At 37.1% G+C, this 24,064-nt stretch overlaps 2 protein-coding genes across 3 annotated transcripts in view; one reads left to right on the plus strand and one right to left on the minus strand.

Moving 5' to 3' along the window:
• Positions 1-24,064, plus strand: part of ACAD11 (acyl-CoA dehydrogenase family member 11) — a 97,236-nt gene that overhangs the window by 32,711 nt on the left and 40,461 nt on the right. For both annotated transcript variants that reach the window (XM_029940277.1, XM_029940279.1), the window contains exons 10-13: positions 2,767-2,844; positions 3,556-3,694; positions 9,221-9,328; positions 10,666-10,764. In XM_029940277.1, coding sequence (XP_029796137.1) covers positions 2,767-2,844; positions 3,556-3,694; positions 9,221-9,328; positions 10,666-10,764 — 424 coding nt within the window. The remainder of the gene's footprint in view (positions 1-2,766; positions 2,845-3,555; positions 3,695-9,220; positions 9,329-10,665; positions 10,765-24,064) is intronic.
• On the minus strand, positions 11,131-16,578 carry ACKR4 (atypical chemokine receptor 4). Its single transcript, XM_029940283.1, has 2 exons — positions 16,505-16,578; positions 11,131-13,033 (listed from the first exon to the last, which is right to left on the minus strand). Exon 2 carries the CDS (start codon positions 13,022-13,024, stop codon positions 11,972-11,974), a length of 1,053 nt encoding a protein of 350 aa, XP_029796143.1. The 5' UTR covers positions 13,025-13,033; positions 16,505-16,578; the 3' UTR covers positions 11,131-11,971.

Raw genomic sequence — 24,064 nt, forward strand, 5'->3', positions numbered from 1 at the left:
ACCACCTCATGCTGGTCAGAGTGGCTAAAATTAACAAATCAGGAGACTGTAGATACTGGCGAGGATGTGAAGAAACAGGCACCCTCTTACACTGTTGGTGGGAATGTAAACTGGTGCAGCTGCTCTGGAAAAACAGTGTGAAGGTTCCTCAAAAAATTAACAGTAGAACTCCCCTATGACCTAGCAATAGCACTGCTAGCAATTTACCCAGGGGATTCAGAAGTGTTGATGCATAGGGGCACATGTACCCCAATGTCCACAGGAGCACTTTCAACAATAGCTGAATCATGGAAAGAGCCTAAATGTCCGTCAAGTGAGAAATGGATCAAGAAGATGTGGCTTATATATACAATGGAATACTACATGGCAATGAGAAAGAATGAAATCTGGCCATTTGAAGCAACGTGGATGGAACTCGAAGGTGTTTTGCAGTGTGAAATAAGTCAGGCAGAGAAGGACAGAGACCATATGTTTTCACTCATATGTGGAACAGGAGAAACTTAACAGAGGACCATGGGGGAGGGGAAAAAATACTTCAAGAGACGGAGGGAGGCAAACCATAAGAGACTCTTAAATACTGAGAACAAACTGAGGGTTATTGGGGGTGGGGGGTGGGGATGGGTGATGGGCATGGAGGAGGGCACTTGTTGGGATGAGCACTGGGTGTTATATGGAAACCAACCTGACAGTAAACTATAATTTAAAAAAACAACTGTCATTTGTATTGACGTTTTCACTAAAGACATCAATACCCTAGACTGCCATGCTTTAATAAAAAGAGCATTTCTGTATATTATATGACTGTAAAGTGATAGAATAATTTTAGAAAATAATTTTGTAATGTGGACTTGTGACAATATTCATAGTCTTTAATCTAGTAATTGTACTAGCCTAAGTTTAAAAAAAATAAGTACAGAGATGCAATTACAGCAAAATATTGGAGAACACCTACATAGTCCATATTTTAGTCCATCTTGATTGTTTTAGTTGCATAGAGATTTTTGTTAGTGTTTTATGTAACTAGTTTTTTTTTTAAGTTTACTTGTTTACTTTAAAAGAGAGAAAGAGATAGCAGGAGCAGGAGAGGGGCAGAAAGAGAATGAGACAGAATCCCAAGCAGGATCTGCAGCCCCATTAGCACAGAGCCCAATATGAGGCTCAAACCCAGGAAACTGCTTGACCATGACCTAAGCCACCCAGGTGTCCCATATGTAGCTACCTTTTAATTTAGATTTGCCCATGTATTTATCACTTTATTTACTGTTTCTTCTTGCAACTCAGATGTTTCTTTAAGGATCAACTTCTTTAATGAGAATCTGCTAGTAACCTTTTATTTGATCTTTTTTCCCCCCTCAGGAGAGGGAAGTAATGATTCAGATTCATAGTCTCTCTGTTTATTTCTAATGCCTTTATTTGCCCTAATTCTTGAAAGATTGTTTTATTGGATATAGAATTCTAGGTTGACAGTTACTTTCAACAACTAAAGATGTTATCCTACTGATTTCTGGCTTCATTTGTTGCTCTGGGAAGTCAGTTTTAAGTCTTACTTGTTTAATTATCAGTGATCTGTCTTCCCCCAATTCTTCCTCCTTTAAAGAGCTTTTATTTCTCTTTGAGCTTTGGCTTCTCCCCGCCCCCCGCCCCTGAATTTGAGGATTGGTGTCTTTCATCAGTTCTAAAAACTCAAGCGTTTTTTTCCAGTATTTCCTGTCATCATACTCTTCATCTAGGGTCCCATTTAGACTGATGTGAGAACATTTCTCTATTTCCATCATATCTCTTATTCATATTCTCCTCTTGTTAAATTTCTGTGCCACATTCAAGAAAGGAGTAATTTCTTCATATTTTTCTTCCAAATTATTTTTTTCAGCTGTATCTAATCTACTTTTCAACCATCCATAAAACAGTGATTGTCAAAAGTTGGTGTATGTCAGAATTGCCAACACTAGTAAAGAAAACAGAAGTCCTAGGCTCATTGAAGTAAAATAGGCCATGGATTCTTGTCTTTTCACCAAGTGACCCATGTGATTCTGAGACCAACAGTGTTTGAGAATAACTGCCATTGAATTTTTAAGTTTAACTACCAGGGTTTTTCTTTTCCTCAAGTTGCATTTGGTTCTTTTTTTCTTCTTGTTTTGCTTCTTTTTCAAATTTGGCTTATTCTGATAACCCTTGTCATACTTTTAATTCTTGCCTTTATTCTTGAAATCTATTGGACACAAACACTTTATATTCTATATCTGACCATTAATTTATCTATAGTCTTTAGGGAGTGTGAGTCTGTTACACTATTGGTTTTGCTAATTCTTGCTAATGGTGTCTTGAAACAAGTACTTTAGCAACACTTGAAGACTCAGGCTTTTTTATTTCTGACCTCTGAGGAATTTCCTTATTTTTATTCAGCACAGCTATTCATTACTACATGTGGTTTTTTTTTTTTTTTAATATCTTCTCTGGCATTTTTAGTTCTGCTTTAAGAGGAGTTCCTGTGACCATCCAGTGTGCTGTGTTGCTAAAAATGGAACATTCAAATCTTAATGTACAAGATTTTTGGAGCCTGTCATCTAATATTGAGGCAGCATAATTTTGTGAGCAGCAAACCTCTAGAATTTTCTTATACTCATGTATCTGGCTTCAGAAAGAAATATTATTGACTAAATAGCAGCTTGAAAAACCTCTCCATATGGTTACTTTGGATATTAGCAGCTTATGGCATTATTTACTTTGTATTAACTTTAGCTAATGAATTTTTTCTTATTATTTAAGGAGGTAATTGAGTTCTATGTGCAAAATGAAAATTCAGTGGACAGATGGAAAAAACCTTTAGTGATTGATAAGCTCAAGGTAAGAAAAATAAAATGTTTAATGATGGAACATTTATATGCAGGTGTTTTTTTAGAGACCTCAGTTTGTTATTTGCTGCTGCTGTTATATATATAGGAATAAATACATCAATAATAACTTTTTAAAGAGAAAATATAGAATATGTAGTATACAGATTGGGCTACATAGTGTTCTGTGTATGGTATATGATGAAGGCAGTCTCTTAGAGCTGTTCAAAAAAATATGATCAACACCACTCCCTACCATCTGTCACTAAACTGAGACAGAGGTCAAGCAGGACATTTGTCCCACCTGCACTCAATCTAAATTTAATGTTTTTAAATCCTAACCACAACTCATGTAAGAAACTGAAATGTGCAGAATAGTATGTTTGGCATAATTATGCTCAGATGTGGAAGATTCTGTAAGAATTCTGTAAGATTCTGTAATCACAATTCTATGATTCAGTAAGAAGTATCCATGAAAGCAGATTTAGTGTTTCAGCCAAATCTAAGGAAACTTGGAGGAAAAGGCATTTCTTTAATGCTTTTTGATTATTATTTTATAATGAATTAATAACTATCTGGTTTCACACACTGTAGGATAAATGAAATAAATAACTTCATACGTGTTTTTAAATTTCAAAAAGTATAAATAACAATATCTTTTAAAAATAAACTATTTTAGTCATGGTAAATTATGATCACACTGGCATATCTATCACCTTGACAGGAAATGGCCAAAGCAGAAGGCCTCTGGAACTTGTTTTTGCCAGCTGTAAGCGGTCTCAGCCAGGTGGACTATGCCTTGATTGCTGAAGAAACAGGAAAATGCTTTTTTGCTCCGTATGTCTTTAACTGCCAAGCTCCAGGTTACTATATCATTTAAAAATCAAACCTTCTCAGACATTTTGAGTAGTATTTGAAATTTCTCTATTTCATGACAGGAAGGTTTTCTACACAAAATTATGGATTTATAAATGTGTCTGTAGTTTTACTTTTTACAGTTTTACTGTAAGTTTTTCACTTACTTTGATTTAAATATTTAAAAGTGGATCTGATATTCTCATTAGGTTATTTTGTTAAACATGATTACATTAAGAGTATTAGTGAATAGAGATCACCACCAAAGAGATTAGCAATGTAAGGATTACGGTTTTATGATTGGGTATTCGATAGTTCTACGCCTAGTTGGAATGGATAGAGAGTTTCATATCTTTTGGTTAGCCTGTCTCTCTAGGCTAATTATTTAGTGTTCTAGATCATTGGGGTATATCAAGGAATAAAATACACAAAAATTTCTGCCTTCATGGAGCTGATCTCCTAATGGAGGGAAACAAATAAATAATAAATATAGGGGCAGTTGGTGGCCCAGTCATTTAAGCATCTGACTCTTGATTTTGGTTCAGGTCATGATCTCCTGGTGTATGGGATCAAGCTCTGTCAGGGTCTGAGCTGACAGCACGGAGCCTACCTGGGTCTCTGTCTCTGTCTCTGTCTCTCTCTCTCTCACAAAATAAATAAACATTTAAATATAATAATAATAGGGGCTCCTGGGTGGCTCATTCAGTTAAGCATCTGACTTCAGCTCGTCATGATCTCGCAGTTTGTGAGTCTGAGCCTGCATCTCCAGGGATTCTGTGTGTGTCTCTCTCTCTCTCAGCACCCCCCTCCCCGACCCTTGCACTCTGTGTCTCTCACTTTAAAAAATAAACATTAAACAAAAATAATAATAAATTATGTAGTAAGTTTGAAGATGAAAAGTGCTTTGGGAATAAAAAGCTTAGCAGCGTTGGGGAGTGCTGGAATACTGGGGAACAAGAAATGCAGATTACAGTTTAACATGGAATGGTCAGGATAGGTCTTTCTGAGAAAATGACATTCAATAAAGATTTAAAGAAGGTGAGAGAGTTAGCCATGCTGATATCTGGGGGAAGAATTTTCACAGCAGAGGAAACAGAAAAGGCAAAGACCTTAAGGCAAGAGTGTGATTGGTGTATTCCAAGACTAGCCAAGGAGTCCAGCACAGTAGGGAGAATAGTGAGAGATAGCAGAGAGGAAAAGGGCTTCTATCTTCTGTGAAATGTGAGGCTATGGGAGATTTGAGCAGAAGAGTGACAAGATTAACTTCAGTTTTAAAAGAATCACTTTGACTACTATGTTGAGAATTAACAAAAGGAGGAAGGAAGGAAGCAGAGTCTCTTGTAATAATCCTAGTTAGAGATGATGGAAATTTGTTCTGGTAGCAGTGGAAGGGGTAAAAAGTGGAAAGATTCTAAATATGTTTTGAACGAAGAGCAAAGAGGATTTCCTGATTGGATATGAAGGAGTCAAGGATGCCTCCAAAGATGTTGCCATTAAAAATTGAAGGATATCAGGTCATGATCTCACGGTCTGTGGGTTCAAGCCCTGCATTGGGTTCTGTGCTGACAGCTCAGAGCCTAAAGCATGCTTCAGATTCTGTGTCTCCCTCTCTCTCTGCCCCTCCCCTGCTCATGTTCTGTCTCTCAAAAATAAATAAACATTAAAAAAAATTTTAATTGAAAGGATAATGGGGCACCTGGGTAGCGCAGTTGGGAGTGTTTTAGCACTTTGGCTCAGATCATGATCTCATGGTTTGTGGGTTCAAGCCCCATGTCGGGCACTGTGCTGACAGCTCAGAGCCTGGAGCCTGCTTTGGATTCTGTGTCTCCCTCTCTTGCTACCCCTCCCTTGCTCATGCTCTCTCTCTGTCTCAAAAATAAATAAAACATTTTAAGAAAATTGGAAGGATATGGGAAGGAGGCCAGTTTTTCTTTAAAAAGGTAACACGGAAGGTATAAACCTAGAATGTAGTCTGTAGAAGGTGTTTTCAAACCTGAATTTGCCAAAGAAGTGGCTAAGGAACCTAAAAAACATAATCAAAAACAGATTCACAGGCTCCATTCCTGAAGATTTGATTGAGTAGGTGTAGGGTAGACCCCACAAATGTCTTTTGTCTTTTATTCCCTCCCCCAAGTTACTTTAGTTATTCTCTTGCTACCAGTCAAGGAATAACATTTTATTTGTTGTACAAGGATGATGGTGTGATATACTATGTTGTCACTCCACAAGTTAGACCTTGATATTGCCTATTTTGCTTATTGTATGGCTCTGGTGCTAAAGCACTCCCCAAAAGGGTTAATGAAGGATGGAACTGCCAAAAAGAAGTGTATTTGATGTCTGAGAGAAAACACAGTATGGTTGCATATCAAGGTGTTTGTTCCCTGGACTTTAACTCTCATTTATTTGGAACTATCATTATAGTTCCTGGACTTCTAATGACAGATGAACTTATCTCTGATGTGGTAAGTGGAAGGTAATCCTCTTCAAAACACCAGTTTATCAAAGTACTGCTGTACTACGTTTTAATCCAATAATGCGATTGTAAAAGTCAAATCTATCCTAGAATTTCTACAGATTCCATCTCATTTGTGTCAAGCTATTATGTTATGCTACACAGGGGGCATAATTTCATGAAAGGATTACTAGCAGTCTTTTGTTTAGACCTTTTTTAAATTGATACTCATAGTAAGAAATATATTTCATATTGTGACCCAATTTGTAGCATATGTAGTTTTATGGTATATTCATGGAGAGATGGATTTTGCAAGGAGGAGAGACTGAGAAAGGGCTTCACGAAATAATAGTTGCCCTTACTGCATGCGACATATTTAGATATTTTCCACGGAGTTTAATGTATTCTACTTTGATCTATTTCGTTTTTTAAAGACTGTTAGCCATATTCCATTAAATTGATTTCATGACATACTAATGGGTCATAATATGAAAAATAATGCTACCGAAGACTTCCTCTGTAGACACAGCTCTGCCACTATTTCTCCATTTGACCCGTGAACTCACTTCTCACTGGAAGGTCTTTTTTCTAGCATTAAAATTTCTAGTATTTAAGTTTCATGAGTCTGTTAGTTGTACTGTCCAAATGACATCACCAAACTACTGAAATTTTTAAATTGGCCAGGAAAATACATTTCCTTTGACCAAAGTTTGGTCAGTAACTCTCCTTAGCAAACAAAGATGTATAAAAAGTGTAAGTAGAAAACTAGGCATTTTCTCTTTGTAATGGAGCTAATCTTCATAAAGGCCTTAGAGCTTTGGGTTATGGAGCATTTCTAGTGCAGATGAAAAAGGGAATGTAACTGATGCCAACTAAATACTTTGGGAGTTTTCTTAAGTATAAAAGAAAACTCAAGCTTCTCAAATAGTTCTAAAAGCTTATGGGAAACATATGTAGTTTTCCAATTTGTCTTTTGTTTTTTTGCCCCTCATTAAGTCATACAATATTATATATTGGGATGTTGAAAATAGGAATTCTTTAGAAATGTTTATTGATTTATTTTGAGATAGAGCACCAGCAGGAGAGGTGCAGAAAAAGGGAAAGACAGAATCCCAAGCAGGCTCTGTGCCATCAGTGCAAGGTCCCACATGGAGCTTGAACTCAAAACTGTGAGATCATGACCCAAACCAAAATCAAGAGTCGGGCACTTAACTGATCAAGCTACCCAGGTGCTCTGAAAATAGCATTTAAAAAAAAATGTTTATTGACTTATTTTGAGAGAGAGAGAGACAGACAGACAGATAGACAATGGGTGGTGGGAGAGGCAAAGAGAGAGGGAGACAGAATCCCAAGCAGACTCCATGCTGTCAGCATAGAGCCCCCACATGGAGCTCAAACTCATGATCCATGAGATCCGGACCTTAGAAAATTTGGGGGCCTTTGAGCTGATTTTGGGGCTGATGATTTTTTGTAGAAATAATTTATCTAGGCTTTTTCCCATCCCACAAATGATAGCTTTGTTTTGCCAGCTTCTCAGAATAAACTGATAATTTTTGGAAAGATATAATTCAATATTTACTTCATTTGAACTATAACAAGAAGCAGAATTTTAAATAAGCAAAGAAAATGTTGAGTTTCATTACTTATAACTGAGGACTCATTTTCTCCCTCATTCAAGAAGCTTTTAAGCTTTGACAAATTTTAAGAATTTGTTCATCTATTATGAATTTTGTGCCTTTATTATAACTGGCTCCGTTAGTAGTGTCTAAACCGAGTGCAAACATATTTTGAGAGACTTAACATGGATTTAATGCAGTTTTCCTAGGCATTTCAGTGACTATCCTTAATGTCATGTTAAGGGGTGATACTGAGGGGCCCCTGGGTGGCTCATTCGGTTAAGTGCCCGACTTCAGCTCAGGTCATAATCTCACCATTTGTGGGTTTGAGCCCTGCATCAGGCTCTGTGCTGGCAGCTCAGAGCCTGGAGCCTGCTTGGGATTCTTTGTCTCCCTCTCTCTCTGCCCCACGCCCCTGCCCATGCTTTGTCTCAAAAATATATAAATGTTTAAAAAATAAATTAAAATAAAATCCCATGGAAGGTGTAGTTTAAAAAAAAAAAGAGGGATACTGAAAAATTCTTCCTCAAAATTTTGAGTAATCAGTTTTCAAAGGAAAGGTTTCAGATAACATTTTTTTTGAAGTTTGGTAGGAATGAATATCAGAGGAAAGCCTCTAGAGCATTTTGCTCCATGGCTGACGTGAAGGTGTTTTTTGTTTTGTTTTTCTGTTTTTTGTTTTTTTGTGTGTGAGAATGATACTAGTGTATCAGTTACTGAACCCTCTGATGGGTTGGAAAGGGTCTTTGAAGTTATCTGCTGTCACTTTCTATCAGGGATTCTGTGTTTAGCATTCTCGAGATTTGACCTAGTACTTTTCTAGATGGTAGAGGATACAAGAAGTAAGAGCACTGGTAGAGGTAAAGAGATAATAATTACTCATGAGTTCAGAGGAAGAAGGTATTTCTGACTGGGTAATCGGAGAGTCTTCACAATTGGAAGTGGCTCAGAAGCAGGACTTTACTTCGGAATCATGGGTAGATTTGTACTTGAGAGAAGGCTTGGCACAAGCAAACGTGTGAAAGTTAGAAAGCACAGTGTGTGCTTAAGGAATGGGAGTCTCAGGGCTGGAGTTCCAATAGAACATGTAATGATAATTGTTCTCCAGGAGCATTGCACTCACTCCTGGCAGAGCACATTCGCAAGATAGCTGGGAAAGATTAAGCCAGTAAATTGTTTCCCTTAGTCCTAACTGAGTCAGACATCATTAGAGCCATGCTTCATTGAGATGAAGCAGACAAGTGTGTAATCCACGAGTTGAATAAATGTGCACTAAAGGCCATATACTTATAATAACTATTTATGGCATATCTTCATTATAAATTATATTTACTTTTTAGGTTTCAATGTATTTTTGTTAAGCAAACACTTGCCTTAAAAGGTACATGTGTATATTGTCAACATAAAGTTTGGATTTCATATTGATAAATTTTTAAATGCAAAAGCAATGTTTTTCTCATGTACAGACACAGGGAACATGGAGGTGCTCCACTTGTATGGAAGTGAAAAGCAGAAACAGCAGTGGCTTGAGCCTCTTCTTCAAGGAAACATCTCATCCTGCTTCTGTATGACAGGTGAAAGCAAACCACGTTTCCCTTGTGCAGCCAGTTATCCTGGAGTTATTATGGATGAGCTAAAGAAAGGAGGGAGGTGGCTCTGTGTTCCAGGCAAATTTGCCCATGGCTAAAAATGTAAATAGGATTGTTTTGAGTGCAGTTTGAAATTTTGGCATTTTTTAATGTGCAGAATGTCCACATGGGAGGACACCAGCTGATGTTTTCTGGCGGTCTACTTCAGCCAGAGTAAACCTAACTTCATAATCTTTTGACTAGCATTCCAAAAATTGTCATCTATAGATATTTAATATCTTTTTTGTATGAAATAGTCATCTTTGTGATAATTTTATTTTGATACAAAATATTTAACTGCCATAAACCTCAAAAAACAGAACATTCACCAAAGCTGGTCACATTCTTCAAATTATGTTCATGTGAAGAAGTAAAATTAGCATGTTAATAAAAATGGGCTTGGTACCATTTGTACATAGAAAATAGCAATAAAGAATTCTTCAAAGGAGAAAGTCATCATTCTATCATTGAGTTTAGAATTAAACTAAATGTCACATATGGCTATAATTCTGGCCAGATTTTAAAGTCTTCTATAATATTGCATATGTTTATAAGAGCAAAACTGTTCTCCACTTAAGATCAATAAGAGGCATTTATTGAACACCTATAGATGATGTGTTGTCTACAAAGCACTAATTGGAGGTTGCAAAACAAGTACACAGCTCCATCTAAAGTTTTAGAAATAGAATACACAAAATAATCTGAAGGACTCATTTAAGAAAGCATATTAACACGTGCAGATTACTATGATTGAGGGCTGCCTTTACATTCTGAAACGCCATATAGTACAGCAGTTGTGTAAGGGTGTCCCATGGAAAACTTTCTGAAGACATTGTATTGAGCAGGCTTTACAGAATGCAGAATAAATCAGTGGGATGGAATTCTCAAGGCATAGTTAGAAATTGTCTAAGATAGTAAATTCTATGGAAATCTAGCTTGCAAATATTTAGTATTTAATATGTTTCCACTGTGGGAAATAAAGAACAATATTTTAATCTACTTTGATGATCGGAGAATGGATTGTGTGAGTTATCTCAACTTAGGTGCCAGTTGAGGAAGCCAGGAACACTATTCAGATTGCTGATTCCAACGTTGGACATTCATTCTTCCAATGCACACTTTTAAATACGTACTGTGTGTAGGTTATGGGCAAACCAGGGTGGGATGGGGGGAAGGGAAGGAACGTGCCTCTGTCCTCGAAGAGTTCATATTTCCTTATCCGAAATCTCTTTTGTAAACAAATGATTCTGCCTGCCTGTAATTCAACCTTTGCTTATTTATAGAGCCCAATGTAGCTTCAAGTGATGCCACAAACATTGAATGTAGCATCCAACGAGATGGAGATAGCTATATAATTAATGGCAAGAAATGGTGGAGCAGCGGTGAGTATTCAGATCCATCCTTTGTGCCAGGTGCTGTGCTAGAATAATATGATACATAGTTATTAGTTCTGTGATCACAGTTCCTTAAATTCTGCCTTTAAAGGCATATTAAAATTTATAAATATTTGCAAAAAAGAAAAGTAATTTTAAAATAACAGATCCTCATTAGGTGATATTTATTTTAAGAGCAGAAAAAAGGTGTTGTTTTTTTATGGTTTTACAATTCAGTTTTTTGTAGTTTGTGAGGAAAATTCATATTAGTGCACACTATCTTGATCATGGTAATTTCTATCAAAACTAATTTTTAATAGGGACATATTAAATGAAATATAATTTATAAATAATTGTATTTAAAGAGACCAGATGTACATGTTATTAGAAATCATTTATTGTGTCAGATTTCTTCATTGCTTAAAAATACAAGTGCTTAAGCAAAAAGAAAATAAGATCTATACATGAGAAAATGTACTGTTCAGTAGACCCTCCATAATAGACTCACATAAATGGATGAGCCCTTTAGGAAGTCATAAAATTGGAACCTAGGTAAATATGATTATCTAAAGATTGCTTATAGAGTATACACGTGAATCTAACAAGATAACCAGTTTATTATTAAAGAAAGTTGACATCATGGAAGCAAATTATGTGTTCAGAAATGTACCAGGGATAAAAAGGAAAAAAAAAAAAAAAGGAATGAAATTTACCAGGGATGTATTAAAAGGGCCATTAAAGTTTTTTATGTATTTTTTTATTGTTAAATTGTTACTCTTTCTGGGATCTTATGAAATCACTTGCAAACTAAGAAACAGGAATACATGATTAAATTTTGCTGTATAGTTATTCAAGTACTGAAATTATGCAGTGAAATCATTCTTATATTAAAATTTAGATCTTTTAAAATAATTATAAATTCTCCTTAACATAAGCCTCTGTATTAATCGGTTTCAGATGGCCTATTTTATAGCATAATGTTTTTATTATTTAATCTATTAGTACTGTTTTTCTATATTGTTAATGTTAAGTTCATGTTTTGTCTACTTGTGATTTCATTTCCTCTTCTTCCTGGCTGCTCCCATCCTCCCCCTACATTTTGATTTATACGTTGGAACCACAGTGTTTACCATTTAAGTTTCAGAATAAAGCAGATGTTTTCTCTGGGGAGAAGCATCATTCATGTGAATCGAAGCAAGAGACTGTAGTTTTACATTTAAATGCTAAAAGTACTGGTTGGCTCTGTAGGATCTTCCGAATCGAAAGGAATCTCATCCACGTTTTGTCTTTGCCTTCTCCAGGACCCATATTTCTTGGCAACTTTCATAATGTAGTTTTTAAAAGAGGCTCCCATGAAAACATACAGGACTGGGTTGAGGCAGCTGTGAAAGAGTGCGATGCTCTCTGTGATTTGGATGGCAACATCCATGCGTTTGCTCATGTCACAGTCAGTGATCAGGGAGTAGATGATGTCTATGACTTGGCAGAACCTGACAATGTTATAAGGCAGCTGAGTGACAATGAAAACTATAACCACCGTGAGCAGAACTTTGAGGGGTCGAGATTTTTTAATGTTAGGCATCCTGATGAGTGTCCTTGCTGTGACAAAGTAGCACACTCCCATAATAAGAAAGGGTATTACAAATCCAATGCAGATTTCCAACATTTGAATTGATGCTTTCACTGATGTTCCTAGGTGATATGGAAAGATGGGAATGCACCTAGCCTTGTGATTTACCGTATAAAAAACCAGCTGAGGTATACTCAGCAAGATGGCAGCCATCCATACACAGAAACAGATAAGCCAGCATGGTTTCCCCACCCCTGGGTGACGTGGGGCTTTCGTTACTGCCCAGTATCTGTCTATGCTGATACAAGCCAGAAACTGCATGCCAGAGACGAAATTGACAGTGTACAAGGCCGAGGTCACTTTGCACATGACTGTCCCTAAAACCCATCCATGAACTGCATTAACTGCCCAGAAAGGCAGGGTGAATAGAAGGAGTAAATCTGCCACCGCCAAGTTCAGGATGTACACATCTGTTTTGGTTCTCTGCTTTTTGTAATAGGCATAAATCGCCACTACTATGGAATTGCCTGCAATTCCAACGATGAAAGCTATTGTGAAGAAGGCAGGCAGGAAAACTTTTGCAAATTTTCTGACTTCTTCTTTTATACAGATCACTTCATACTGACTGTAGTCATGAGTGCCATTCACTTCATTTTCCTCATAATAGTAATCTGTTGACTGGTTATGTTCCAAAGCCATGGCTCCAATCTGCATGTCAAAAGGAATATAGAATATTCATTTTAATATTGTTTAAAAGGAAACAATTGTTAATCTAGCATATATTTGTAACTTTACTCAAGAATAGATTATTGGGGTGCCTGGGTGTTTCAATCAGTTAAACATCTGACTCTTGATTTCGGCTCAAGTTACAATCTCTCAGGCACAGGAGTCAGGCTCCATACTGAGTGTGGAACCTGCTTGGGATTCTCTCTCTGCCCCACCCCACTGGTGCATACACACACACTCTCCTTCTCTCTCTCTCTCTGTCTCTCTCTCTCTCAAAAATAAATATTTTAAAAACAACAACAAAAACTAGAGAATAGACTGTTGCCATAACATAGGTGAGGCCGAATCTGCCACTCTTTGAAACTTGAAACTTTTTAATGCAAACCACTTAGGAGTATATCCCCAAAATTATTTTTTCATCCTTTGTTTTTATAAGTCTGTGTGTAAGAGCTGGGATTTACACATAAAATTAATACCCTGAGGAATTTTCTTAATCACTAGACCCTAAATCAAAGTAATGATTTTGTGTAAAAATTAGTTGGTTTTTTTTAAGGCTTTATCTTTAAGTAATCTCTTCACCCAATGTGGGGCTTGAACCCACACTCCAAGATCAAGAGTCATATCCTGTACCAACTGAGCCAGTCAGGTACCCCCAAACTAGTTTTTAACATATGAAAAATTAGATTTCAACCAAAAGGAATAACAAATATTATTTTTTACATATACGCCTTTGTGATTCTTAGGCAGTTTATTGGCAGTAAATCAAATTTTTCATCTAAAATAGAATTATTTTCAGGGCACCTGGGTAGCTCAGTTGGTTAAGTGTCCAACTTTGGCTCAGGTCATGATCTCACGGTTTGAGTTCAGGCTGCACATCAGGCTCTCTGCAAAATTTAAAAAAACATTGGGGCACCTGGGTGGCTCAGTCTGTTAAGCATCTGACTGGCTCAGATCATGATCTCATGGTTCATTGGTTCAACCCTACATCGGGCTCTATGCTGACAGCTCAGCACAGAAACCTGCTTCAGATTATGTCTCACTCTCTCTCTGCCCCTCCCCATTCATGCTCTCTCTCTCTCAAAAATAAATAAACATTAAAAAAAATTTTAAAAGACATAGAACATTGTTAAAAAAAATTAAACGTTAAAAAATGATTATGGAAACTAACTTGACAATAAACTATTAAAAAATAATAAATTATTTTACTTTTATGTATAAACATTATAAAATAAGTTAGATAAATTACCTCAGAATTTATACTTAATTTCACCAGTTGACCTTTTCAAAACAAAGTCTCCTCTAGTTAGCTTTCCTTCAAAACCTGTCACACATGCTGAATGTATGCTACTATTCAGTAGCATCATTCCACTACTTACCTAAGTCTTAAGCCTGTCCCGTCCTTGGTCAAGGAAGTCTTTCACCATCGTCCCTAATTCCCATCAGCTCCTAAATTTTGATTTTACCTTCCAAGTAGATTGTGAATCTGTCTCACACTTTCAGTCTGTCCTCTTTGACACATCTACACAATTTGACCACCATGTTTCTTACTTGGCCTATTGCAATATCTTCCCATCTGGTATCTGCTGTTCTTATTCCTCCTTATGACCACCTATTACAAATATTTTCAGGGGTGCCTGGGTGGCTTAGTTGGTTAAGTGTCCAGCTCTTGATTTTGGTTCAGGTCATGATCTCACAGTTCATGGGTTCATCAGCCTCCATACTAATCGGCAGAGTCTGCTTTGGATTCTCTCTCTACCCCCCCCCCTTTTTCTCCACCCCTCCCCTGCTTATGCACACACACATATTCTCTCTCTCTCAAGAATAAATTTAAAAAAAATTTTTTTCTTACTGCTACCAAAGTACTGTATCTCTGAAATGTCAATCTGTCACTCCTCTGCTTAGCTCTTACCTAAAAGACACATTTCTTCACCTGAAAGATACAATCCAGACTCCTTAGCTTGATGCCCAAGGCTCCTCCATAATGTTATCCTACCCATGGTTCCTGCTACATTTCTCTACTATGTGCTTTATGCTGTAGACAGTAATAGTACTTATTTGCAAGCACATTGCTGGCATACACCATGCTGCGGCACATACCTCCATCATTATTCTTTCTGTTTCTTTATCTGACAGACGGACTTGTTTCCTGTTCTTCCCTTAAAGGGCCACTTCCTCCTCAGTTAACCTGGACATCACCTTGCCAGAAGACTTTCCTGATCCAATAGCTATATCTACATACACATCTACATTCCTTCTCAGAGAATGGACCCCATCCTATGGAAAAGATGGGTTTACTAGACTACCTTTTCCCCGTGTGCTCTAAGTTCCCTGTTGGATTTATGTTTGTAATTAATACCTTGGAGAGTGGCATACAGTAGGTGCTCAGTAAATATTTGTCAAACTAAAGGTTTTAAGAGCAGATATAAAACTATTACTCTAGAATGGGTAGATGATATGCCAGGAATCTTCTTGTCTTATCATTAGCCGTTTTACTATATTGGTTATTAACACCCTACAGCAGTAAGATAGGCTTGCACAGAATTCACAAGCTTTTAAATGTATATAAAAATGACTCTCATTGTTTTTTTATTATGGTGCTGAGTTTTGTTTTGCTTTTTCCTTAACCATGTCTCCCTTTGATTGTCTTTGTCCTTGTAAGACTTTCTAACATTCTTATGGAATCATTATTGAAAATACTGTTTTCAAAATAGTGTGCCAACTTGTACATTTTCAAAAGAATATTCTTATTCTTACTAACCCTTTTCAGATGAGTAAAGCAAAGAATGCCCCCAAGGGAAATATGCCACAAAGAAGGGTTTTCATTATGTAAAAACCAGGTGGTAACAATCTAAAATGACTATTTTTATCCTTAAGATTATTTGAAAAGTTACAGTCTGGTCATCATTTTCTTATGTGTTAATTATTAACACAGTATGCACTTTGTTCTTTCTTTCTCATTCATTACAAGTCTTGAAACTGGTGATAAGGAATAACATGCCCAAATAATATAAAACATTAAGGAAGTATATTTTTAAATAAGAATCTTATTTAAAATATTAGTAAGTAAAGCAAAGAATGGAAAGTATTTGCAGACATGATCCTTTGGCAGATATATAGGAATACATTTTAGATGTACTTATAATTATTACAAGAACAAAAAAAATTAGCATTTGTAAAACAAAGCAGAAAAAAATGATAGAGAAAACTTATTTTCTCATTAGCAAAGTTGTCTAGGCAAGTAATGGTATTAATACCAGATATTTTCTTCTTGCTATATTCAGATTTTAGTTTTAAGATTAAAGTATATAGCTGTTTTTAAATAATCTTTTTTGCACATATAAACGTTTAGACTTTTATGCTTCAAGGCTCCCTCTACATGGGTAAATATACGAAGTCTTTGGGCTTTAAAAAACAATCTTATCCAAGTTAGAATGAGAAAAAGAAAAAACCAACCTGTTTCAGTGGGCAGAGAGGAGCAGTCTTGAGTGAAGACTAAAATCAAATGACCTCTTTAATTCAAGCTACTTTTGTTTTCGTTTTACACCCCGCCTTTGTCTTGCGTCCAAGAGGGCTTTCCTAAAATTTAACCTTGTGAGTACTTGATCTTTTTACTTTTTGTACTACCATCCTGGAAGTCAAATCCAAGTTCTTAAGAATCCCAGGATACAAACTTGAAAGAATTCCATTTTATTTCTACATACCTTTCAAAGTTTCCACTTAGGGAAGGGAACAAGAAAGTGCCTGCAGCTGAGGAACCAGTGGCCAACGGAAACTATTCACTCTGAGAGTCAAGGCAGCTATTGGGTGCTCACAGGTAGCATCTAGGGAAATAGCTTGTGAAAGTTATTTTGTCTAGAAAAGAAAAGAAAAATGACTTTACCTCAGAGAGTTATCTTTTTGAAGACTGAACTATCGTAGACTAAATTCTGAGTAAAAATTAGGCATTTATAGAACTTAATATTTTTTATGCCACATCATTTAATATTTTACTTAAACTATTAAATCACTCTCTGCTTTGCTATATTTCTTTTCTGTCCTTCACCCCAGAATCTTTCCCCTATAACTTTAAGCTCTCTTTCCTTCTTTTAACCTTTTTTTCAAAGACCAGCATACAAACCTTCAAAATCCTTTTGTCTGGGGACATTGTTTTTCCCAAGCTAACAAATGAAAATTAGAGAAAGAATACATTCAGGTTCAGCCCTTGGGGTCTATTTGAACTTGACTCCCCTTACATTTGCAGTAATAATTCCCTTTCTTTCCTTTCTCCTGCAAGACTAGGTAGGCTCAGACTCCACCTGCAGAAGTCCTTTCAGAGGAATGTCAATTTATGTCCAAGCAGTTGATCAAAGTTTCTTGTTAATTCACAGAAAAGAGGCTCTAAGTCACTGGGCCTTCGTCTTCCCTCATCTTCCCACAGTACAAGTCTGGGAGTACTGCCAGCTTCTCCTTGTAATTCGCCACTCTTTGAGGAAGAGGCATTTGCATGCAGCTAACCAACCTCACACACACGCACACGCACACACACAGCCTGGATTTGTGGTGTTTGTCGTTTTCCAATGTGTAAATACTCCCGCCCTGGCCAATTTTAAGGGATCACTGTGAAGTCACTGAAGGCAAGGTTGCTAAGAGAGGAGCATTAATTAAAAGCTCTCCTGAGCAGGCTGTAGCACACTCATTCGGAAAGTGGCATCTCTTCTTACCATGGCTGAGAATTAGTCTCTTGCTTGACAGACACTGCACTTAATGTTATCCCTGTCTGTCTTGACTGTCTGGTTTTTCTCCTTCTCTTACCTCTGTTCTTCTTCCCTTCCCTTCTCTTCCCTCCCCTCCCCTCTTGGTACAAATATAAATATTTAAAATTAGAGATGCAGGGCACCTGGGTGGCTCGGTTGGTTAAGTGTCTGACTTCAGCTCAGGTCACAATCTCGCAGTTCATGAGTTTGAGCACAGAAACGGCTCTCTGCTGTTAGCACAGAGCCTCCTTCAGATCCTCTGTCCCCTTGTCTCTTTGCCCCTCCGCAGCTTGTGCTCTCAAAAATAAACAAACATTAAAAAAAAATTTTTTAATGAGAAATACATCACAACAAGCTATAAAACTTAAGAGGCCAACGAAAACCAAAACTTCAAATAAAATCCTCAAGAAAACACTTTAAGGCGCCTGGATGGCTCAGTCAGTTAAGTGTCCAACTTCAGCTCAGGTTATGATCTCACAGTTCCTGAGTTCCAGTTGGGTTTTGGGCTCTCTGCTGTCAGCATGAAGTCTGCTTCAGATCCTCTGTCTCCCTCTCTCTGCCCCTCCCCTGCAAAATCTCTCTCTCTCTCTCTCTCTCTCTCTCTCTTTCAAAAATAAAGTAATGATTTAATAAACTGGCGGACACATCTCAATACTATTTTCCCAACATTTTTTCGCTGCACATCCTTTTCCACCTTTAGATATAGTTGACAATTTAAAATTGTTTATATTTAAGGTGTTCAAGTTGATAATTTGATACACGTATCATTGCAAAGTATTCACCCCAATCAAGGAGATTAACATTATCCATCACCTCACATGGTTACTTTGAGGGGGGATGGGTAAGAAACTTAAGATCTACCCCCTTAGCAAATTTCTTGTGTATAATATAATATTAACTATAGTTACATGACTGTACCTTAGATGTCCAGAATTAACTTACCTTGCATAACTGAAACTTTGTGCCCCTTGAACCACATCTTCCCATATGCCCCTAGTGGCATCAAAGTAACCCTTAATCACTTCTTCAATTTTGTAATTTTGTAATCTGGTTTCCATGAGAAGAATAGAAATGTAATTCACAGGCAGGTGAACTTGCTGTTTGTGATACTGCTTCAGGTTTTTGTCCTCATGAACATAAACATTCATATCCATTCTACTTCATGTGATTTCTTCCAGAAATGTATGGTGTTTTGTTTTGTTTTTATTTTATTTTTTTCCAATAAACAGTATTCTGTTAGTTTCAGGTGTACTGTATAGTGATTCCTCAGTTCCATACATCATCTGGTGCTTGTAACAATTGCAATCCTTAATCCCCATCACCTATTTCACCCAACCCTCCCATTCCCCTCTAGTACCCATTACGTTGTTTTCTATTATTAAGATTCTGTTTCTCGCTCGCTCTTTTTCTTTCTTTCTTCTCAACTTAGTTAACATACAGTGTAGTTTTGGCTTTAGGAGTACAGTCCAGTGATTCATCACTTACATACAACACCCAGTGTTCATCCCAACAAGTGCCTTCCTTAATGCCCATCACCCATTTCCCCCACCTCCTCACTCCCATCACCCCTCAGTTCTCTGTATGTAAGAACCTCTTATGACTTGCTACCTCCTCTGTTTTTGTCTGATTTTTCCTTCCCTTCCTCTATGATCATCTGTTAAGTTTCTCAAATCTCATACATGAATGAAATCATATGATCTCTTTCTCTGACTTATTTCACTTAGCTTAATACCCTCAAGTTCCATCCATGTTATTGCAAATGGCAAGATTTCATTCTTTGTCTTTGCTGAATAGTATTCCATTGTAAATATATACCACATCTTCTTAATGCATTCATCAGTTGATGGACATTTGGGCTCTTTCTATAATATGGCTATTTTTGATAGCACTGCTATAAACATTGGAGTGCATGTTCCCCTTCAAAGCAGCACTCCTGTATCTAACTCCTCTTGGATAAATTCCTAGTAGTGCAATTGCTAGGTCATAGGGTAATTCTATTTTTGTTTTATTTATTTATTTTTAATTTCATTTCTTGATTTGCATCTCCTGTTTTTTTCTCTTTGCTCATTTGTTTCATTTCTATTATCATTATTATTAATATTATTATTATTATTATTTAAAGTTTATTTATTTTGAGAGAGAGTAAGTGAGTGTGCAAGCAGAAAGGGGCAGAGAGAGGGAGACCGAGAATCCCAAGCAGGCTCCACACTGTCAGTGTCCTACAGAACCCTGCATGGGGCTCAAATGACCCAAGCCGAGATCAAAAGTTGGATGCTTAACCAACTGAGCCACCCAAGTACCCTCATTTGCTTTATATCTTAAATGCCACATTTGAGGGAAATCATATGATATTTGTTTTTTTTCAAGTGATTTATTTCACTTACTATTATACTCTCTGGCTCCATCCATGTTGTTGCAAATGGCAAGATTTCATTCTTTTTTAGAGCTGAATAATATTCCATTATATACATATATATGACTTCTTTATGCATTCATCAGTCAGTGGACACTTGGGCTGCTTCCATATCTTGGCTATTATAAATAATGCTGCTATAAACATATGGGTACCTGTATCACATTGAATTAATGATTTTGTCTTCTTTGGGTAAATAGCCAGAAGTATACTTGCTGGACTGTAGAGTAGTTCTATTTTTAACTTTTTGAGAACATCCATACTATTATCCACAGCAACTTCCACCAGTTCGCATTTCCATCAACAGTGCAAGAGGGTTTCTTTTTCTCCACATCCTCACCAGCACCTGTTGTCTCTTGTGGTGTTTTCAGTCATTGACAGGTGTGAAGGGATATCTCATTGTAGTTTTGATTTGCATTTCCCTGACAGTAAGTGATGACAACCATCTTTTCATGTGTCTGTTGGCCATTTGTATGTCTACTCTGAAGAAATTTCTATTCAAGTCTTCTGCCCATTTTTAATTGGATTATTAATTTTTGGGGTATGTTGAGGTTTCTTTTTTTTAAGTTAGCTCCATACCCAGCACACACCCCAATGTGGAGCTTAAACTCACAACCCTAAGACCAAGAGCTGAGCTGAGATCAAGAGTCATAGACTCTCAACCATGTGAGCCACCCAGTTGAGTTTTATTAGTTTTTTTAATGTAGATTTTGGATGTTAACCCTTTATCAGATATGTCTTGTACAAATATCTTCTGTTCCGTAGGTTGCCTTTTAGTTTTGTTGATTGTTTCCTTCACTGTGCAAAAGCTTTAAAAAAGTTTGAGGTAGTCCCAATAGTTAATATTTGCTCTTTATTTTCCTTGCCTCAGGAGACATCTAGAAAGAAGTTGGTATGCCAAAGTCAAAGAAGCTACTGTCTGTGTTCTCTACAGGATTTTGATAGTTTCCAGTCTCACATCTTAGGTCTTTCATCCAATTTGAATTTCTTTTTCTCTATGGTATAAGAAGGTGGTCCAGTTTTCCCAACACCATTTGTTGAAGAGACTGTCTTTTTTCCCACTGGATATTCTTTCCTGCTTTGTTGAAGATTAGTTGACCACATAGTTTTGGGTCCATTTATAGGTTTTCTGTTCTGTGCCATTGATCTATGTGTCTGTTTTTGTGCCAGTACCATACTGTATTGAGGACTACAGCATTGTAATAGCTTGAAATATGGAATTGTGATGCCTCCAGCTTTTTTTTTTTTAACATTTATTCATTTTTGAGAGACAGAGAACATGAGCCGATGAGGGGCAGAGAGAGAGAGGAAGAAACAGAATCTGAAGCAGGCTCCAGGCTCTGAGATATCAGCACAGAGCCCAAAGTAGGGTTCAAACTCAAGAACTGCAAGATCATGACCTGAGCTGAAGATGGACACTTAACTGAATGAGCCGCTCAGACGCCCCCAGCTTTTTCTTTTCAAGACTGATTTGGCTATTCAGTATTGGCTTTTTTAGTTCCATACAAATTTTATGATTGTTTGTCATAGCTCTGTGAAAAATGCTGGTGATATTTTGATAGGGATTGCATTAAATGTGTATATTGCTTTGGGTGGTATAGACATTTTAACAATATTTGTTCTTCCAATCCATGAGCATGCAATTTTTTTTCCATTTCTTTGTGTTCTCTTCAATTTCTCTCATAAGTGTTCCAGAGTACAGATCTTTTACCTCTTTGGTTAGATTTATTCCTAGGTATCTTATTATTTTTGGTGTAATTGTAAATGGGACTGTTTTCTTAATTTCTCTTTCAGCTACTTCATTCATTATTAGTGTATAGAAATGCAATAGATTTCTGCACATTGATTTTGTATCCTGCAACTTACTGAATTCATTTAACAGATCTAGAGGTTTTTGGTAAAGGCTTTAGGGTTTCTATGTATAGTATCATGTCATCTGCAAATAGTGAAAGTTTTACTTCTTCCTTACCAATTTGGATGCCTTTTATTTCTTTTTGTTGTCTGATTGCTGTGGCTAGCACTTCCAGTACTATGCTGAATAAAAAAGGGAAGAATGGACATCCTTAGCTTTTTCCTGACCTTACGGGGAAAGCTTTCAGTTTTTCCACATTGAGTATGATGTTTGATGTGGGTTTTTTATACATGACCTTTATCATGTTGAGATATGTTCCCTCTAAAACTGCTTTGAGTGCATGGATGTTGTAATTTGTCAAATGCTTTTCCTGCATCTATTGAAATGATCGTATGGTTTTCATCCTTTCTTTTATTAATGTGATGTATCACAATTGTTTTGTGAATATATTTTTTATTTGTTAATTTTTGTTTATTTTTTAAATCATAGTTTATTGTCATGTTGGTTTTCATATAACACCCGGTCCTCATCCCAACAAGTGCTCTCCTCCAAGCCATTCACCCATTTTTCCTCTCCCCGACCCCTCAAACCCTCAGTTTGTTCTCAGTATTTAAGAGTCTCTTATGGGGGCACCTGGGTGGCTCAGTCGGTTAAGCGTCCGGCTTCGGCTCAGGTCATGATCTCACAGTTCGTGTATTCAAGCCCCACGTCGGGCCCTGTGCTGACAGCTCAGAGCCTGGAGCCTGCTTCAGATTCTGTATCTCCCTCTCTCTCTGACCGTCCCCTGCTCGTGCTCTCTCTCTCTGTCTCTCAAAAATAAATAAAAAACATTTAAAAAAAAAAAAGAGTCTCTTATGGTTTGCCTCCCTCTCCTTATTTATTTTTCCCCTTCCCCTCCCCCATGGTCCTCTGTTAATTTCTCCTGTTCCACATATGAGTGAAAACATATGGTATTTGTCCTTCTCTGCCTGACTTATTTCACTTAGCATGACACCCTCTAGTTCCATCCACGTTGCTCCAAATGGCCAGATTTCATTCTTTCTCATTGCCATGTAGTATTCCATTGCATACATAAACCACATCTTCTTGATCCATTCATCAGGTGATGGATATTTAGGCTGTTTCCATGATTTGGCTCTTGTTGACAGTGCTGCTATGAACATTGGCATACATATGCCCCTGTGCATCAGCACTCCTATATCCCTTGGGTAAATTGCTAGCAGTGCTATTGCAGGCTCTTAGGGGAATTCTATTAATTTTTTGAGAAACCTCCACACTGTTTTCCAGAGTGGTTGCACCAGTTTGCATTCCCACCAACAGTGTAAGAGGGTGCCCATTTCTTCATATCCTCGCCAGCATCTATAGTCTCCTGATTTGTCCATTTTAGCCACTCTAACCAAAATGAGGTGGTACCTCTGTGTGGTTTTGATTTTTATTTCACTGATGATGAGTGATGTTGAGCATTGTTTCATGTGTCTGTTGGCCATCTGGATGTCCTCTTTGGAGAAGTGTCTGTTCATGTCTTCTGCCTATTTCTTCACTGGATTGTTTTTTGGGTGTGGCATTTGGTGAGTGCCTTATAGATTTTGGGTACTAGCCCTTTATCTGAGAGTCATTTGCAACTATCTATTCCCATTCCATCAGTTGCCTATTGTTTTCCTGATTGTTTCCCTTGCAGTGCAGAGGCTTTTTATCTTGATGTGGTCGCAATAGTTCATTTTTGCTCTTGATTCTCTTGCCTTTGGAGATGTGTCAGGTAATAAGAAATTGCTGTGGCTGAGATGAAGGAGTTTGTTTCCTGCTTTCTCCGCTAGGGTTTTGATGGTTTCCTGTCTCACATTTAGGTCCTTCATCCATTTTGAGTTTATTTTCGTGTATGGTGTAAGAAAGTATTCTGGTTTCATTCTTCTGCATGTTGCTGTCCAGCTCTCCCAATACCACCTGCTAAAGAGGCTGTCGTTTTTCCATGGGATACTTTTTTCTGCTTTGTCAAAGATTAGTTGGCCATACATTTG

Source organism: Suricata suricatta, chromosome 5 (genome assembly GCF_006229205.1).
Source record: "Suricata suricatta isolate VVHF042 chromosome 5, meerkat_22Aug2017_6uvM2_HiC, whole genome shotgun sequence".
In the NCBI taxonomy this organism is placed as follows: domain Eukaryota; kingdom Metazoa; phylum Chordata; class Mammalia; order Carnivora; family Herpestidae; genus Suricata; species Suricata suricatta.